Raw genomic sequence first — 18801 nt, 5'->3', positions numbered from 1 at the left:
ACATATATAATACACAACTGTGTTTACATACATACATACATATGTCCTCCTCTTTCCATATAACAGCCTTTCACATATTTTTTTAAAAAGCTGTTGTGTTCCATCTCTCCCAATACTGCCATCTTAAGTTTTTTTTTCCTAAAATAAACAATTTATTTGTTTTTGTGGGAGGAATTATGACTGTTGTTCTAATGTCTAAATACAGACAGAAAATAAACTTAAATTTCAATAGGAAGGATTTGAGTTTAAAAAAAAAAAAAAAAGAAAGAAAGAAATGGTGGGGCAGCTAGGTGGTGCAGTGGGTAGAGCACCAGCCCTGAAGTTAGAGGACTTGAGGTTAAATCTGGCTTTAGACACTTAACACTTCTTAGCTGTGTGACCCTGGGCAAGTCATTTAACCTCAACCACAACACAAAAAAGAAAGAAATTTTACTGATTGTGAGAATTGTGAGACACTAAGAAGTGCCATTAAGGCAATTTGGAGAATTTCCTAGTCAAGAAAAAGTTAAAAACTAGTTACCAGAAATCATCTCGTTCTACTATTGCTTAAAGGTAAAGAAGAGATAAAGTAACCTATAGAATCTTTTCTAACCTCAGGCTCCCACAACTAATAGTTCATTTTTTTAAAACTATCCTGTAAACCTATATGTTTTTGCACTACTGGAAAAGATTTTCAAGCTTTGGGGATCTTTCACAACTGAGTAATAATACATTTGTTAAATAGAAATTTCAAAAAGGATAGACTGATAAATCTGAGACTGAAAAAAGTGGCTAATATTGACATTAGCCAGCTATTGTTCTGTTTTCAAATATGCCAGATGTTAGATTTGGAAAGACATTAGAATTCAAACTCCTTATTTTATAGATTAGGAAACTAAAGTCCAGACAGACTGAGCTAGCTAATGGCAAAGCTGGAATTAGAACCTAGATTTCTTGACATCTGGGATTTCTCCAAAATATCAGAAGAATAAAGAGAAATTTATAAAATTGTTATTGCTAAATAAGAATCATTAATGGCCCAGCAGTTAGTAGTATTTCTCTAAACCCAGTTATTGGGCAAACTTTCCATTAATTCATATTATTATTATTATTACAAGATGAAACATTAGCTAGAGTTTTTGGTTAAAAGTTAGCATTAATCAAAGCTGGAAATTAGGATACATTAAGTCTGAGGTGGTGGTATCCCTAGTGGTATTTCTGTTATTTCTGTTATTGCTAATGCACAGATCTTAACTGTGTCTAGAAATTGTCCGCAAATTTGAAGTCTGTAGAAGACATCAGAAAAAAACTTTCTCAAATCAAACTTTCTTGTGAGAGTACAATAAAATTGTAAACATACAGAGACTTAAGTTCATAGTTATGAATGTGAAAAAAAAACAAAATAATGAAGCAAATATTATTTGGTATTCTTTGTTTAGATCCTTATCAAATACTGGGCCCAACCAGCAGTCGCCTAGCAAACCCAGGTAAGTTACTTTAAGCTTACTCTAAGTCTCTTTTTTCCCAAATGGTCCAAAGTTTAGACAAAACATTGGACTACTGCCCTTGATCCAAACATAGGCAACTGCCCTGTACAGTAACACACTGACCTCAGCTTGTTCTTATCATGAATTAGAGGAAAAGTAGAAAGGAAATGGGCAAAAGAAGGAAAAGAAGACAGAGTAAAGGGCTGAAGAGTGAAGGAAAAAAACAAGAGACTTGAAAAGACCAAAGTGTTTTCATCAGTTAATAATATGCTTTAGGTAAAACTGTTTAGACAAAAACAGCATCATTAAGCACATCTATCACTGAATTTCAAAATAGTGAAGAGCAGTTAAAATGGGAATTCTATTGGGGACAAGGGAAAGAAATCAAACAGCACTCACTTCTCAAATATCTCCACTCATGTGGACAAATAATCTTTTTTAAAAAATTAAAAGTAAAAAAACAAACATTTGGTCTTAGAATGTGCTATAGGAGCACCTGGCTTTATGCAAGAGACATGCCTAAAAAATTTATTCTGAATTACTCTCCTCCTAACTTAAATTATTTTAAATGCAAAAGGGGAGTTTGTCATTTAAAGCAAACCCCGGGTCTCCTTTCAAAATATAAAGAATTTTTTTAGTGACGAAAAATTTTGCAGGTTTATCTGTTTTGTAAATTCATGTTGTTTTCTTAAAGGGATTACAAATAAAAATTATTGATGGATGATAGATAGATAGATATGGAGATATAGATATAGGGTTTGATTTGGGAGAAGTTACAAGAGGTTTACCTTGTAAATTATTTTCTTACTTAAGAAAATATTAAATTTAGTTTCTATTCCTTAAATATATCTGAATTTGGAAGAAAGTTTCACCCACTAGGAGCAAGGACTGTAATGTGGACTTAGTTTAGAACTAATAATATACTTTGGATTATCCATAAAACAGGGAATCTGTACAGAGATAATAAGGAATTAACTCTTTTGCTACATTCCCTTTTTCTGAAGTTTGAATAATAAAATCAAATGTTTTCCCTTTCCTTCCTTCTCCCTCTGCCTACTGCTATCTAGTTAACACTCCCATTTCCCCTTCTCCTCCCTAGGCCAGTTTCTACTGCCTGGGTCATTTATAAAGATAGATCTAATAAGCATGGTAGAGTGCATCTTGAGGGCCAGGTGTGCTCAGGACACGAGTGTCTTGTGTTCCAAAGAAGTTCTCTCTTCTCGGAGATTTTGAACTTAATTATTTGTTCTATCTGAAGCATTGTCGTTTTGTCCAACCTGACTCCTTGGAACAAGGAAATCTCTCAGATTTCCATTTCTGATCTTAGGGTTTTCATTTATCTGCTGCTTTGGTTTTCTGTTCTGTTATCTCCAACCTGCATGTCCATGAGTATGCTAGTTTCTGGGGTGGGAAACAGCTAATAGGGCCTCCCTATTTCACTCCCCAACCTAAAAGCTGTTTGATCCTTGGCTAATACACATACTTTCTAAATGTGCATATGTGGTTTGTGATACTTCCTGAGAGCCAGGGGTCTTTGACATAAATATTAATAATTATTAATACTGCTGCAATGAACTTAATTCCCATACTGAGCTACAGAACATCTGGTGTTTCTCCTTATTGGGCCCATTGAGATATTTAGAACAAATTCCAATGAAATCTGGCCATGCTGTTTTCTCTCTCTTTCCTTAGTCCGACATTCTGATAATTGTACTCTAGTAAACAAGACAGCAGCAACTTTTTCTAGTATTATTCCTTTTGTTTCTGTCATGGACCTTAATTACCTGTCCATTTATAACCTTGAGTATTCTGTATTATGAATTCTTGTAAACTTACTCTCTGGCCACCTCTTTTCCTCAGCTAGCTCCCCAGTTGGGGGAATGACATTCAAGCATTTTTTTTTTTCTAGATATGGGAAGAATCATTAAACCTTAATGAGTTCAGGTCATTATAGGTTTCAAATAATGCTGATGAGGGTATTTGGAAAGTTTGTAGGAAAAATGTCTCAGCTCTATCATTTCTAATGTAGATGAGTTGATGTTTTTCCCTGGAACTAGTTGCTCTGTCATACACCTAGAGTGGTTTTTATAATTAAAAATTTTGCATAAACAATGTCAATTCATCTAGAATAAAGAGAGAAGCTCTCAATAAAGAAAAATAATTATTTTAATAGAAATAGGAGCTATTGGGGGAGGGGTAGGAAAGTGGGAATTGCCTTGTCCATGAGAGTGTGTGTTTTAATCTTCTTTGGAACTAAAATGATGTTATTTTTTTGACCAGTCAGTTCAAGTTGAATGCTAGGATTTATCTTTTCTTCCTTATGTACAGTATCCAGTCTAAACCAAGTAGAACAGAAAGAATATGAAAAAATGTAAGAGTGGATATGTAGCAGAGAGATAAATTTCTTTGTCCTGGGTATTGTCTTAGTTCTAGGAAAAAGCTAGGCTCTTTTTAAAGTATTACAAATCTTTCCATAGATTACCACACTTAAATCATTCTGGTGATCTGATCATTCACAAAATCATACTCAATATTTGGTTTTGTCTAGAATTTAGTTTATTTTACTGACCCAGGCTACCTGGGGTGAGAGGGGAAGATAATAAAAAAATAAAGGCTATTCCAACCAAAATCAGTAGGAGGTGAGTGCTGGGAAATAATATTGTGCTATTATATATATTCATTTCTTTTCTGCTTCTGATCTTGTATGACTGATTTTTAAATTTTGAATATTTTTATGTTTTAATATGTCCGGAAGGCTTGAGGCATGTGGTACTGAAAAATGTTTTTTATTATTATTATTATTATTAAGGAGATGGTTTAGGATTCTTCTCCCCCAAATTATTTCTTATGTTTTAAAAAAATTGCGTGTATTAGTATATTAGTTCCATCCTTCCTTATAGAATGTAAGCTTTTAGAGAGCAAAAACTTTTATTTTTGTCTTTGTAGCTGTAGTAATTAACATAGTGCCTGATACATAATATCTCTTAATTGATATTTGTTGAATAGAGTTGAATTCTTTGTTAGACAGAAAACCATAATAATTAAAACAGCCAAAAAACAGAGCAGTTTCTAGAGGAAGAATACAATATTAAAAAATAAGATATGCCCTCATAAGGTTAGAGTTCTGACTTTTATAGAGAAATATATAATTTTCTCCTCTGTTTTCTTCACTTTCTCTAGGGAGCGGGCAAATCCAGCTGTGGCAATTCCTCCTTGAGCTGCTCTCGGATAGCTCCAACGCCAGCTGCATCACTTGGGAGGGGACCAATGGGGAATTCAAAATGACGGACCCCGATGAGGTGGCCAGGCGCTGGGGGGAGCGGAAGAGCAAGCCCAATATGAATTATGACAAGCTGAGCCGGGCCCTCCGATACTACTATGATAAAAACATTATGACCAAAGTGCACGGCAAAAGATATGCCTACAAATTTGACTTCCACGGCATTGCCCAAGCTCTTCAGCCCCACCCAACTGAATCGCCCATGTACAAGTACCCTTCGGATATCTCCTATATGCCTTCCTACCATGCTCATCAACAGAAGGTGAACTTTGTTCCTCCTCACCCATCCTCCATGCCTGTCTCTTCCTCCAGCTTCTTTGGAGCAGCATCACAATACTGGACCTCCCCAACTGGGGGCATTTACCCAAACCCCAACGTCCCCCGCCATCCCAATACTCATGTCCCCTCACACTTAGGTAGTTACTACTAGGAGTTGTATTCTCAATATCCTTTTAGCTGCACACACATGCATTCCTCATAGTTCCTGGGATACTTTGGACTTTGAAGGCTATCTGTGACCATGAAGACAAAAACCAAACTGGATGTTCTTTCTTGCTGGATAGAACCTTTTTAGCTCTTCTTTAAAAAAAAAAAAAAAGTTGGTAACTTTTGCTTCCTGTACTTAAATAGAGAGATGGATATTTCTATTGGCCAGTATTCCAGTTTGGATTCACAGTCTCCTTTGACCTTTAAGGAGTTGAACATTCAGATTACTGGAACGGTTCTAACATATTTTATGAAAGAAACCTACAATCCTTTTTTAAAAATTTTATGACCCAAAGCTGTTTATCAAAGACACAGGTCTCATCAAGGACCTCATAAAGATTATTATGAACATGGATCATGGACTCACTGCTCACTAGACCAGTCATGCACTGGTTTGGGACCTTAATTAGGGGGGGATGATGGGAAGCCTCCAAGCCTATGCTAGAAGAATCAGAAAGTGAACCTGACAGCATTGCTAATTTGACAAGTGGATGGCAACTGGAACACTGGCTGAAAGGCTAGTGAAGTTTTCACCCAACTGGAATCTTTTTTTTTAAAGCACGTATGCGTGTGTGTGAGTGAGTGTGTCATGTTGAAAAAGCCAAGGGCATTGCAAAATCCCGTCTCACTGTGCAATGCACACTAGGCAAAGCATTTTCTCTGGGAGTAGCTGAGATCAGAATCGGGAGAATTTTAATGCAAGCACAGACATTCCTGAAACTTATAAAGGTAAATGACTAATTAATTTTTTTTAAATGGATGACAGTAGGTCCCAGAACTTGGAAGAGTTGTAGGGATTTCGAAACATAAACAGATTCGCAAGCGCTGTGCGTTTGTCAGAAGGTCATTCCAGGATCAACAAATCAGAAGGCAACTTACTGTATAAATTATGCAGAGTTATTTTCCTATATCTCACAGTATTAAAAAAATTAATAAAAATTAAAAATAAGAAGGAAACGAGTTGACCTCGGTCACAAATGCAGTTTTTACTATCAAATTGGTTGTCGTGTGTTTTTTTTTTTAATGTAATTTGTACATCTTTTGTCAATCTGTACATTTGGGCCATTGCTTTGTACTTTTTAGCTAGGTTAAAAAGAAAAAAAAAAGGAGGGCGACGTATCTTAACTACGACTGGAAGGAAACAAAACATTTAAGTGTCTCTTCAAAGTGATGCACTGGTGCCATTATTTAACAAAAGAAGACAAGGGAGTAAAACTAATCTGTTTAGATCATTAGTGCTTCAGTGACATTAATAAATAACAATATTGCAATAATCACAACTTGTGCTTTACAAAACAAATAAACTTACCCTCGTGGATACGAGACTTTTCCTGTTCTATATATGCAATGTATTTTTTTGGATATTAAAATATATATAATTTTGCAGGTAATCTTTGTCCTTTTTTTAAACTGTATTAGTGTTACGCTGACAACTGTTATATGAAGATTATGTTGTAAAATAATGTGACAAAATAAATTGTGCCTTCTTTCAAAACAGAAATTTCCTCTTTCTTCTCTGCTTCCCTGGAAGGCTCAAAAGGGTCTCTTGGGGGCCATTTTGTATGGCTTTCTTTCACACTCAGGAATGGTTTTAATGAGCATATAGCAGAATGGTATATTTACAATTACTCCATTGATACCTGTCCCTTTCAGGCCTGGAAAACCCCAACAACACTACCTCCCCAAGTCAGAAAATAAATGCTCCTTCTCCAGGTTACTATTCACCATGAGGGCCAATCATAGTTCTTGAGAACTAAGATGCTGATCAGTGGTGGCTCCCTTCTGCATCAGGCCACACTTTGTTTTCACCTATACCTAGCCCAGCTTCCATGGCTCACAGTATCCTGATTCTTTCAACCAGCCCTTGTGTACATGGCCAGAGTGTGTGCTTAGAGACTTCTCTAGTCATGTGCTGGTCCCATTAGGATCAATGGTCTACAGAGGATATCTGGCCAGGGAAAAGAAGAGAGGGGGTAGTCTATGGCCATGGTATTAAACAATAATGATAATAATCATGATCACAAAGATAGATTTGGAAGAGACTTTAAAGACCATATACCCCAATCCTGTCATTAAAAAAAAAAACTGAGAAAACTGAGACCCCCTCAGATGGGGGGATTTGCCTTGGCTCATACAACTCGAAAATGTCAGAGGCTAGATCTGGAGCAAGTTCCTGTCTCCATGTCTAGTACTCTCTCCACAAAACCACACTGTCTTTTTATTCTTCAGGTATCTGTGTTTCTTCAAAGTAGTTGCTCCCTTCGCCATTGTAGATTGCAAACCTACGGTGATTTGGGTATATGGTCTTCAAGAAGTGCAGTGGCCAAAATATTCATCACTCTCACAGATAATCCAGTTGACCCTCTTCAAATTAATGTAAACTGAGACCATCATAGCATTAGAGATTTAAAGTTGGAATGGATCTTTAGAAGTCAAGTAGTCTAATCTCTTCCTCCTATAAAGGAAGAAACTTATAAAGGCTCACAGGAGGTTGAATGAATTTCCCAAGATTGCATAGATAGTAAGTCAGAATTTCAACTCATGTCCTCTGACTAGAAATCTGATACTTTTCCCACTATACCCCAGACGTTCTTCAGTTACATAACATGATAGACTTAAACTTGGAAGGGACTTTAGATACCATCTAATCCACCCCCTAATTTTACAGATTTGAGGCTGACATTAAGAGCCTAACCCAAGGAGCTCATAAATATTAAATGGCAAAGACAGAATTTGAACCCATATCTTCTGAACTTCAGAATCAGTATTCAACAGTAGTCTGTGGCCACCAGGCCTATATCATCAGGACTGTAATGGAAGACTTCCCAGTTTGGTAGGAACTGTCAGAGCTTGCATTCTTGGGAGCATTGAAAGACACCAGGTCACCTGTGTGCTATGGTATTATTCAGGGCCACTACATAGTGCTCATTTGTGGAGCACTTTACAATTTTTACAATTCTTTGTAAAGTCTAATAGATACAAATAGAGGATGAAACTTGGCCTCCTTGGCATTATGCTGATGAATAAGCCTAGATAGCAGAGACTGATGACTTGTCTATCCTCAAAATTCTCCATGAGATAATATTTTCAGTTCTTTTGGGACAGCTGCCCCAGTGTTTAATAGTCTTTATGGTCCTTTAAAAGCTTCCCTTTTGATCAGAAAGAAACTTGCTTACATGCAGTAGATCATACTTCTCAAGAAGGGCTTGGGTAATTTTTGGTCCCTTTTTCTTCCCCACATATCTCTTCGGTAACTCAATTCTGTTTCCTTCTAGGCTCTATTTCCCTATTTTAAGACCCAGGAAAATCTGATCATGAGGTGGGGAAGTATGAGATGTTTCCATCCATGACAGCTTCTAAGCATATTGTCCATGGGATTTCCTTGGCAAAAGATGCTGGAGTGATGTCATTCCTTTCTCCTGTGGATAACCTTATGGAAGCAAATAAGGAACTAAGTGACTAGCCCAGGCTCACATAGCTAGGAAGCATCTGTGGCCACATTTGGACTCAGCTCTTCCTGACTCCAGGTCCAGTACTCTGTCCACTGAACCACCTCACTGTCTCTTAATGATACCATACTGACATAATTATGTTCTTTTTCAACATCATGTTCAGGTCAAGCATTTACTCTTCAACTTGAAATCTCTAGAGAATATTTGAGGAAGATGGTGGAATAGATCAGAAAAATTCTCACTCTTCAAGTTTCCTATTAAAAAAAAAAAAACAAACAAAAGAAACATAATAAAACAATAACAAAAACAGCACCAGAACATCACCTTGGAGGGAAGGTAGAGCAGAAGAAATAAACAAAAATTGAGGTGAAGCATTTGTCTTCCAAAAACAATTTGAAAAGAACCTAGGAAGAGGCAGAGATTTGGCCTGAGTGGAGTACAAACCCTTCCAGGCTAACTGCAGAAATAGCAAACAACAAGCCCTGGGGGCATCTGGGTGGAGAGGCAGCTGAGCCAGAGGGAGGGAGGAGTCTGATGGCTGAATAAGAGAAGATTGAAGGATCTTTCACTGTGGAGAACTCTAAGATGACCAGAAGTGTACCAGGTTGCTGCAGGGGGAAGGAACTAGCATAGTAGCAGAGGGGCAGGGATCCTGCTGGTTATGGACACTTGCTGCAGAGCAAAGCCCCTGGTTTCATTTCAGGAACAGAAAGGACAGCAGCAACCAAAAACCCCAACAATTTAAATATCATGGGGCTACAATAAGGATTACACAAGACCTAGCAACTACTATATGAAGGACCTTAGGTCTTATAATACTATATTTCATAGAGCAAAAGAGCTAGGGGTTATGACCAAGTTCACTTACCCAGAAAAGTTAAGTATAATACTGAATGAAAAAAAGGATATTGAATAAACTGAAAGACTTTCAGATTTTTATGACAAAACTTCTAACTTAATGGAAAATTCAATATATAACATCTAAGAGAAATATAAGGTAAACCTCAAAGATCAATTATAAGAATCTCCATAAGGTTAAATTGTTTACTTCTTAAAAGTGAAAATATTAGCAGCCCTCTTGACTGTCATTATTATTTGGGTAGTTAGAAAGAAAGGTTTGGTTTGAGCTGATGGGATGATTCCAAAAAATAAAACTGTGTAAGGAGAGACAAAAGGGAGTAATTATGTCAAGCAAATAAGACAGAAAAGAAAAAACTGATACAGATGAAACTGGGTGGGTGGAGAACCAGTAGTATTGGGATCTTAATCTCATCAAAAATAGGTTAAAGAAGGAACAACATATATCTAGTAAGGTATAAAAGTCTTCTAAATTCAGAATGAAATAAGAGGAAAAGGGGATAGGCTAAGGGGAGAAGATAAGGGACAGTGGATAAGTTAAATAATAGGAGATTGGGACAGCTGGATAGATAAAAGGGCCCTGTTCAGATAGCTGGTAGAAGTAAAGCAAAGGAGTGAGGAGGGATAAGGTAAGAAGAATAATGATAAAAAAAAAAAAAAAATAGGAAAGAGGAAAATATATAACAAGTAATTGTAACTTAAAATATGGATGGGATAGGATGTTACCATAAAACAGTAACAGATAGCAGATTAAAATTTTGAATTCAACCCTATATTGCTTTCAAGAAACACTATAAAAATGAGAGATGCAAACAAAAGTAAAATAAAAGTACACGAATAGAACCTAGGTTATAAAAAGTAAGGGTAGTAATCATGATCTCAGACAAAGTTAAAATTAAAATAAATTTAATAAAAAAGAAAAAAGAGAAACTACACTGTGTGTCAACAATATTACTTAATATTATTTTAGACCATTTAAAATAATTAGACAGTATAAGATACCTGCTGCTTAGACACAGAAACTATATGAACATAAGTATGAAAAACTTTCTATACAGATAAAGTCAGATCAAAATAACAAGTAATATTTATTATTCATGGGTAAGTAAATAAAATTTAAAATGATAATTTTACCTGACTAATCTATTTATTCAATGTCATCTCAATTAACTTACTAAAAAAATTTTCTTACTGAGTTAGAAAAAATTAACTAAGTTCATTTGGAAGAACAAAAGGTCAGGAACTTTTTAAAAAATTAACGTAAAAGAAGTATATTCTGCAGTGTCAGACTTCAAATTTAAGGTAAAAGCATCCAAAAATAGAAGGAATGCAGAAAACTGAAAAAAACCTTTCCTAGGCAATCTCTCAGGATAGGATGGTATTGGGATGGAACATTGCAGTGGTGTAGGAAATGATGAGCTGATTAATTTAGCAAAACATGGAAATATTTGGATTTATGAAAGAATCCACCCTCAGAGAACCAGAAGATACATATATGTGTATGAGTGTATATGTGTACATATATATATGTATGTATGTATACACATGCTTAATTATAGCCTTCTTTTAGGATATGAGGGGGAAGGGGGAAAACAAAATTAAAAGTGCAAGCAGAGGACAAAAGGAAGCTACAAGGTAGCAAAGAAAAGCTGGGCAGCAAATAATGTGCAGTATTTATTATATAGATTTTCTTGAAATGGAAATTTATTGTTTTATATTGAATCGTCTCTTCTGTTTTAGAGTGTACAAGACAATTTTTTTTTCTTTTCTCATTCTAGATGTAAGTTTAAAATAAATTTTAAAATGTAATTAAACATACACAAAAACAAAACCTAAACTTTGAAATCCCCCAAAAAAGTGTGTTCAAGGGTGGAGGAGAGGCACATTTTTTAGACACTGGAAAATAGTTTCTTACTGTGTGGAAGTCTAACAGGATTTCTCTCTTTAAATGCCAAGTTCCAACTTAGTTTGAACTTATATTCTTGCCCAATATTTTAGTACTTTGGCCCAAGACTATCCAATAGACCATTTACTCAAAGGTAACTATGATTTAGAAATCTGGTTGACTTATTAAGATAATAATAATAGCTCACACTTTCCATAATTCTTTGTATATTTATCATGAATAGTCCCCAAAGATACTGACTGGACAGGTATTAAAACTTTCATTAGATAGTTAAGGAAGTTGAGGTCAAGAAAGCTTAAATAATTTGCCTAAGGTCACATAGCTAATTAGTGATAGGATCACACTAAGAACTGAGTTCTCCCACCCCAGTGTTCTTTCCCTTAAAACACTGAAACCTCTATGACAGAGCTCCATAGAGATTTTTACCATTACCCTGAGAGTCCAAACCAAACATAGGATGGGATGATCATCCTGTGCTTTGGTGGCAGTATGTAGACAGCCCTTTCCAATTCAAGATGTAGAAAATGTGTTCTCAGGATCAGAAAGCTGAAAGTCCTCCAGGAATAACTTGGTTAGCAAGTCAATAGTGAAGAATTATGGGAAGGAAAGTAATAGTTTGTTAAGCACTACTATGTGCCAGGGATTATATTCTTTACTAATATTATCTCATTTGGCACTCCCAAAAACTCTGAGAAGTGTTATTATTACCTCTATTTTATAATTGGGGAAATTGGGGTGATATACAACAAGTAAATGTCTGAGGATTTAATTTTTTTTTTTCTATTCTTTCAATTCTTTCTAGCTCCAGGCCAAGAGCTCTATCAATGACACTATCAGGCTGCCTCAAGACTTAGGGGAATTATGGAAAAGTGAAAAAAGTCCTGGATTCAAATTCAGAAGCCTCTGTATCATCATGGAGAAGTTACTCCTGTCATTCTGGGCGTCAGCCTCCTTATCTGCAAAAGAAAGGTATTAAATTAGATAAGTTCTCCAAATAATTGAAATTTATATAGGACTTTATGTTTTTCAAAGAACTTTTGATATACTATTTCAGGTTGAGCCAAGTCAAATCAACAAGAAGTAAGTGCCTACTATGTGTCAGGAATAATGCTAAACCCTGGGCTTACAGAAAATTGAAAGAACACTCTCTGCCCTCAAGGAGTTTATAATCTAATGGAGGAGACCAATATGCAAATAACCATGTCAAACAAGATATAGACAGGATAAATTGGAAATAATCAATAGCAGGAAGACATTCCCATTAAGAGGAACAGGGGAAGACTTCCTCTAGAAGGTAGAACTTTAATTAAAACTTTAAGGAAGCCAGGAGAAAGAGATGAAAAAGGAGAGAATTTTAGGCCTGTGCAAATGTCTAGAATCTGAAAGATTGTCACTATAAATATATTACCTCTTTACAGATTTTTTAAAATGAGCTTCAGATGAGCCAAATGCCTTTGCACATAGTCACATGAGTAGTAATTGTCAAGACCATTGACTCCAAATGTAATACATATTTAATTATACCACTTTCAATCATACAAGGAACATTCCAATTTTAAGAGCCTATGATGGGAATGGACACTGTTTTTTAGTATATTCTGCCTTTGGGGAAATGGATGCCTCCTGTGTTTGTGTTTAAGTGCATTCATGCATGCATGTGCATTGGGACATAGGGTTGTTGATTTTTCTGGGATGATTCATGATTTTCTCTTAACTACCAAGCTGGGAGATGAATACACACTATTTCAGACTATAATATCTATCTATAATGTTCTCCATTCTCCACTGAGGACTTTTAGCTTTCTTCTATGTATTATTTTCTCCAGTTAAAATCTAAGTTCCTTGAGGACAGGATTGTCTTTCCTTTTGCTTATATTTGTATTCCTGAGTTTAGCACAGTTTCTGGCACTTAATGCTTATTGATTGACATCTCTCCCCTTTTGGCCTCTTTTAGTGTTTATTATCAGAGAATCCATGAACAGAGTTACTTCTGTTGTTACATTTTCTAAGGAATAATTGATAATTTCATTGTTTTAAAAAAAACAACAACAAAAACCAGAGTGGAATTCTGTTTTACTGAATGCAATGCTTTTGGAAGTAATAAATTGGTATCTTATGTTCTGATATCTTCTAGTTAATGTGCAATGGTAAAGATGTGATCTGTTGTTGAATATGGCTTGCAAAAATCTGCTTGCTCCCTATTAATATCTTCATCAAGGATTCCCTCAGTTTGTGTATAGAAGACCTTCAATAAGATTTTGTGTAGAAAAGAGTATAGAAATATAAGTTGGCAATGGTTTATGTTACCTTTTAAATCCAAAAAAATCTGAGATTTTTTTATATACCTTTAAACACCTTGCAAATCAGTCCCTAAACACTCTCACAATTGTATCCCTTTCAGTATGAATTTCTTCCTTTATACACTTATTCAAATCCAGCTGCTTTTTCCATATTTCTCTAAAGATGAGGAACACACAGAGGGCAATGGAAAGGTGCAAGAATGAGAGAAAGCTAGACTACATAACCAATGAGGAAATCCAAAGAAGGATAAGAGTAAAAAATGTCATCAAAGAATTATATGACAGAAAGAGAAAACAGTCTGGTCATATACCAAGAGAAAAGGATAACAAAGAGTCAGCTAGAAAACTCTGCTGGTATCCTCTCAAAGTTGGGAGAAAGTGAGAAAGACTTCTAGTATATTGAGTGAACTCCTAGTGATGAACTTTTGAGAGGACACGATTGAGAGTCATACAAAATGGGGATGAGTTGGGAAAGGGATCACAGATCCATTTGAGTATTTGGGTAAATATATAAATATATTTTTTAAAATCTCAGAAATGGAAAGAAACCCAGAATCTATCCAGTCCAATCTGTTTCTAAATTGGAATTCCCTCTGTGATAACCTTAACAAGTGGTCATCGAGTTCATTTGAAGAAATCAGTAAAGAATTTATTACTTCCCAAGATAACTCATTCCACTTTTGAATAGTTCTAGATGTTAGGAAGGGTTTTCCCCCTTTCTTTACACTTAAATATACCTCTTTGTAACTTGCATCGATGATTCCTAGTTCTGTCCTTTGGAAACAAGTTCAATCTCTCATGCCCTACCCCTTGGACTTATGAAGTTATCATTGACCCTGACTATTGAACTTTGTATTTATCTTAATTAAATTTCATCTTGTTAGATTTGGTTCATTTTCAAGATCTTTTGGATTCTTCACTTTGGCATCCAACATTGTAGTTATCCTTCCCAGTTTTCTGTCATTTGAACATTTGATAAATGGTGCCTTTCTACAAGTCATTGATAAAAATGTCTCACATTTCAAGGCCAAGGACAGATTCCTGGAACATTCCCCTGAGACCTCCTTTTAAGTTGACATCAATCCACTAATGGCTACCATTTGTATAAGATCATCTAGTTAATTCTGAATCATCCTAACTGTACTAAATCTAGTCCACATCTCTCCATCTTGTCTCCAAGGACAGCACAAGACTGTCAGATGCTAGTAGAATTGAGGTGAGGTTAGACTGACACAATTTGTTCTTGATGGAATTATATTGACATTTACTGGTCACCACTTTCTTTTCTAAATGCTCACAAACTATATATACAAAAATTTTCTCCAGGAAACAAAACTGAGTTCAATGGTTTATGGATTTTTCCCTATTCCTTTTAAAATTAGAGAAACATCTGCTTTTCTTCAGGCTGTGGCAACTCTACTATTCTCCCCACAGTTTTTTCCAAGATAACTGATAATGGTTCAGGAATCACATCTGCTCGTTCTTTCAATATCCTTGAACATAGTTTATCCAAGACTTAAGTTGAACTCACTGGAACAGCCAGGTGCTCCCTTATTATCTACTCACTTATCTTGAGTTTAAACTCCCTGTGGTAAAAATGTTCAATTCTTCCAAGTCCAAAGACAACTTTCCTTTACAGAGAAAATAGAAGTAAAATTTTGTTACTGTCTACTGAAGTCTTATTTGCTGTGGTATCCCTTTTGAAGCTTCCTCTTCCCTTTCAAAGGTTTGTTTGGTTTTTTCCCCCTAAGCATTTATCATCATCCTCAGTTGATCTGAGTTTTACTTCATTTGACAGTATTTTTTCATCGTTTTTCAAGTCTATGTAATTCTTTTGTCTCCTTCTTGTTTCCATCTGATAAACCCATCTTTTAAAAATCTAAGTTAGTTGATGAGTTCCTACTGCATCCATATCAATTTCTTTAGAATATGACATCATTTTTACTCATTGGAGTTTTTTTTTCTCTATTTTCATCTTCAGAATTTCAGTTTTGAGGGCTTCCCATCAACTTAATAAGTTAATTCCACAAACATTTATTAAATATCTATTAAAATAAAGGAAATGAGATAGGAATGAATGAATGAAAAAACAAAAATAACACATAATAAGCTCTTACTATGTAAAAGTACTGTGCTAACTAATGAGGACACAAAAAAGCAATGCTGTCACTGTTCCTAAAGAGTTCATCTTCTTCTAAATATAATTTGTAAACAAAAATATAATACCAGACAATTAGAAGAGAAAGAGAGACCACTTCAAACTGGGAGTATCAGGACAGCCTTTATAGAGGAGGTGGCACTTTGGTTGAGCCGAACCACTGAGTACTTCTACAAAATGTTCCCCTGCAATGTCTTCAACTGCTCTGTTGAATAGGAAGCTAGAAACCACAGATAAAATGAGAGCTACTCTTTGAGTTTACAGCAATACAGATATGGTTGTCTATCATCCTGCAAGGCGTTTAATACTGCTGCTAGATTGAGAGGATACAATCTGGATGGTCTTCTGAACTCCTTTCTGACTGAAAGAAGAAATTTTAAATTCAGCTCAAGAATTCTTGCTTTGATGATGAATGTTGGAAGGGATGTGGGAAAACTGGAACACTAATACATTGTTGGTGAAACTGTGATCTAACCATTCTGGAGAGCAATTTGGAACTATGTTCAAAAAGTTATCAAACTGTGCATATCCTTTGATCTAGCAGTGTCTCCACTGGGATTATATCCCAAAGAGATCTTAAAGGAGGGAAAGGTTTGTGGCAGCCCTCATTGTAGTGGCAAGAAACTGGAAACTAAGTAGATGCTCATAAGTTGGAGAATGGCTGAATAAGTTATGGTATATGGATGTTATGGAATATTATCTTTCTGTAAGAAACAATCTGGAGAATGGTTTCAGAGAGGCCTGGAGGCTCTTTCCAACAATGAGATGATTGATGCCAGTTCCAATGATTTTGTGATGAAGAGAGCCATCTACACCTAGAGAGAGGACTGTGGGAACTGAATGTGGACAACAACATAATATTCTCACTCTTTTTGTTGTTATTTGCTTGCATTTTGTTTTCTTACTCATTTTCTTTCCTTTTTGGTCTGATTTTTCTTGTGCAGCAAGAGAATTGTATAAATATGTTTACACGTGTTGAATTTAACATATATTTTAACATGTATAACATATATTGGATTGTTTGCCATTTAGGGGAGGGGTAAGAGGAAAGAGGGGGAAATCTGAAACATAAGGCTATGCAAGGGTTAATATTGAAAAATTATCCATGCATATGTTTTGAAAATAAAAAGCTTTAAAAATAAAAACAAATAAATAAAATAATTTTTGCTTTGGTAAAATCTATTTTTACATCTTCCAAAGGGCTCTCATAGTGATGGTATAGACCTTACTACAGACTGATTCTTTGGTTTGGACAAACCACAGTGCTCAAAGAAGAAGAAATTCAGAGTGGTCTCTTGAAGAATGAGATTTGGGGTCAGCATTAGGTGAATCAAACCATTGCAGTGACAATTCATACACAGTAATGACTTACCACTTACTGATCCATGCCCCCACCTTTAAAACATCCATTCTGATCTTTTTCCCTTTTTTGTTCCTATGTTGCATTGTCCTGCACATTAGTGAGCCACAGAATTCTAACTATCCTTTCTCAAAACTGTTTGAAATCTATTTTCCTAGAATCTAAGATTCCTATGAGATTATGCCTAGATTTTATCTCCTCGATCATGAATTCCAGGATGCTGTAATCACTTCCTCTCAATGCTCCCATCATAAGTCTTTCAACAACCATTCTATCCTTATTGATTAGACTCGAGTCCAGAATAATAGAGCTATAATAGACCTTCCCTGACATTTCAAAGAATGAAACTACCATTAAGACAAATCAAGAACTAGCCAGCTATTCTGCAATTTGGCAGAAAAAGCACTCCAGGGAATATGACCAGTTGAAGTCTCTGTGCCAGGTTTGATTCACAAGGTCATCTTTTTTTTTTTTTTTTTTCATTTTCAGACTTGGTGGTCTATTGGATATCTCCTACAACATCATTTCTGTTTCTCCTTCCATTAGTCATTAACCAAATGTTTTTCTCTTTCAATTTCTGTATTTCTCGATACACATCCTCTTTATATCATGTAGTTCTGCCCCCATTTATCTTTTATATTGCTTTTGGCTATGGAATATACTTTCTTAGCAATATTCCAGCCATGAGTCACATATCTCCAAGTATCAGTAGTTGAATTTGCCTCCTGGAATTAAGATGAGTTTTTTGCTTTGGTTATTCTTCTTATTTTGTTCACTTGGTATAGATATCTTAGAACTGGGTTTTATCTGATTCTTTTTGGGATATTATATCTTGTGAATTAACTAAGCCTCTCTCTGCTACTAATCTTTCTTTTTTGTATCTGCTACTTTCTATGGTATCTGACTTGACATGTATTTTGAGGTATTTGTTAACTTTTTTTTTTCTTCTGCTGCTCTCCCTTTTCACATTAAAAACCTCTTAACAAGATTTATAAAATTCCAAATGTATTTTTACAAGGGTCAGCTACATTCTACCTTGATTCCAAAATCCAAATCCCTGCCTCCAGCATTATGTTCTTATGAGCTATTTACTTTCCAAATGTGTCATTCTCTTCTGAAGCCTTTAGCTTGAATTGCTTCTGATGTTAAAACAACAATCTGCTGGACAAATCAAGGGATTCCCTATCTCTTCCCAGATATGCAGCATGAGTTTTTTGTTAATGTCAGGTTAACCAGAAGGTTACCTTGATATCCCTCATCAAAAAGTTACAAACCACTATTATTATTTCTTCTTCCTTCTTCCTTCTTCCTCCTCTTCTCCCTTCTCCCTTCTCCTCCTCCCCCTTCTCCCCCTTCTCCTCCTCCTCCTCCGCTTTCTTCTTCCCTTTTCAGGTGCTTTTTCTCTGAATAATAGTAATTGACCACTATCATCATTCCCTGGAATAGAAAAGTTTTCCACTTAAGAGATTTCACCCTACCCCAGAAAGAGCTTCATATGTATAAATGAACACCAAATATTAATGGCATTTCTCTGC

The 18801-nt window shown here is 35.5% G+C and overlaps 1 protein-coding gene across 4 annotated transcripts in view; it reads left to right on the top strand.

Annotated features, from left to right (window-relative positions):
- Positions 1 to 6725, top strand: part of FLI1 (Fli-1 proto-oncogene, ETS transcription factor) — a 154370-nt gene extending 147645 nt beyond the window's left edge. For all 4 annotated transcript variants that reach the window (XM_031960915.1, XM_031960914.1, XM_031960912.1 and 1 more), the window contains 2 exons: positions 1419 to 1466; positions 4647 to 6725. In XM_031960915.1, coding sequence (XP_031816775.1) covers positions 1419 to 1466; positions 4647 to 5176 — 578 coding nt within the window. In that variant the 3' untranslated portion in view covers positions 5177 to 6725. The remainder of the gene's footprint in view (positions 1 to 1418; positions 1467 to 4646) is intronic.
- Positions 6726 to 18801: the final 12076 nt, after the last annotated feature.

The sequence above is a fragment of the Sarcophilus harrisii genome, chromosome 3 (genome assembly GCF_902635505.1).
Source record: "Sarcophilus harrisii chromosome 3, mSarHar1.11, whole genome shotgun sequence".
Classification (NCBI taxonomy): Eukaryota; Metazoa; Chordata; class Mammalia; order Dasyuromorphia; family Dasyuridae; genus Sarcophilus; species Sarcophilus harrisii.
Note: the sequence above shows the minus strand (reverse complement) of the source record. Positions and strands in the feature narration are given on the sequence as shown.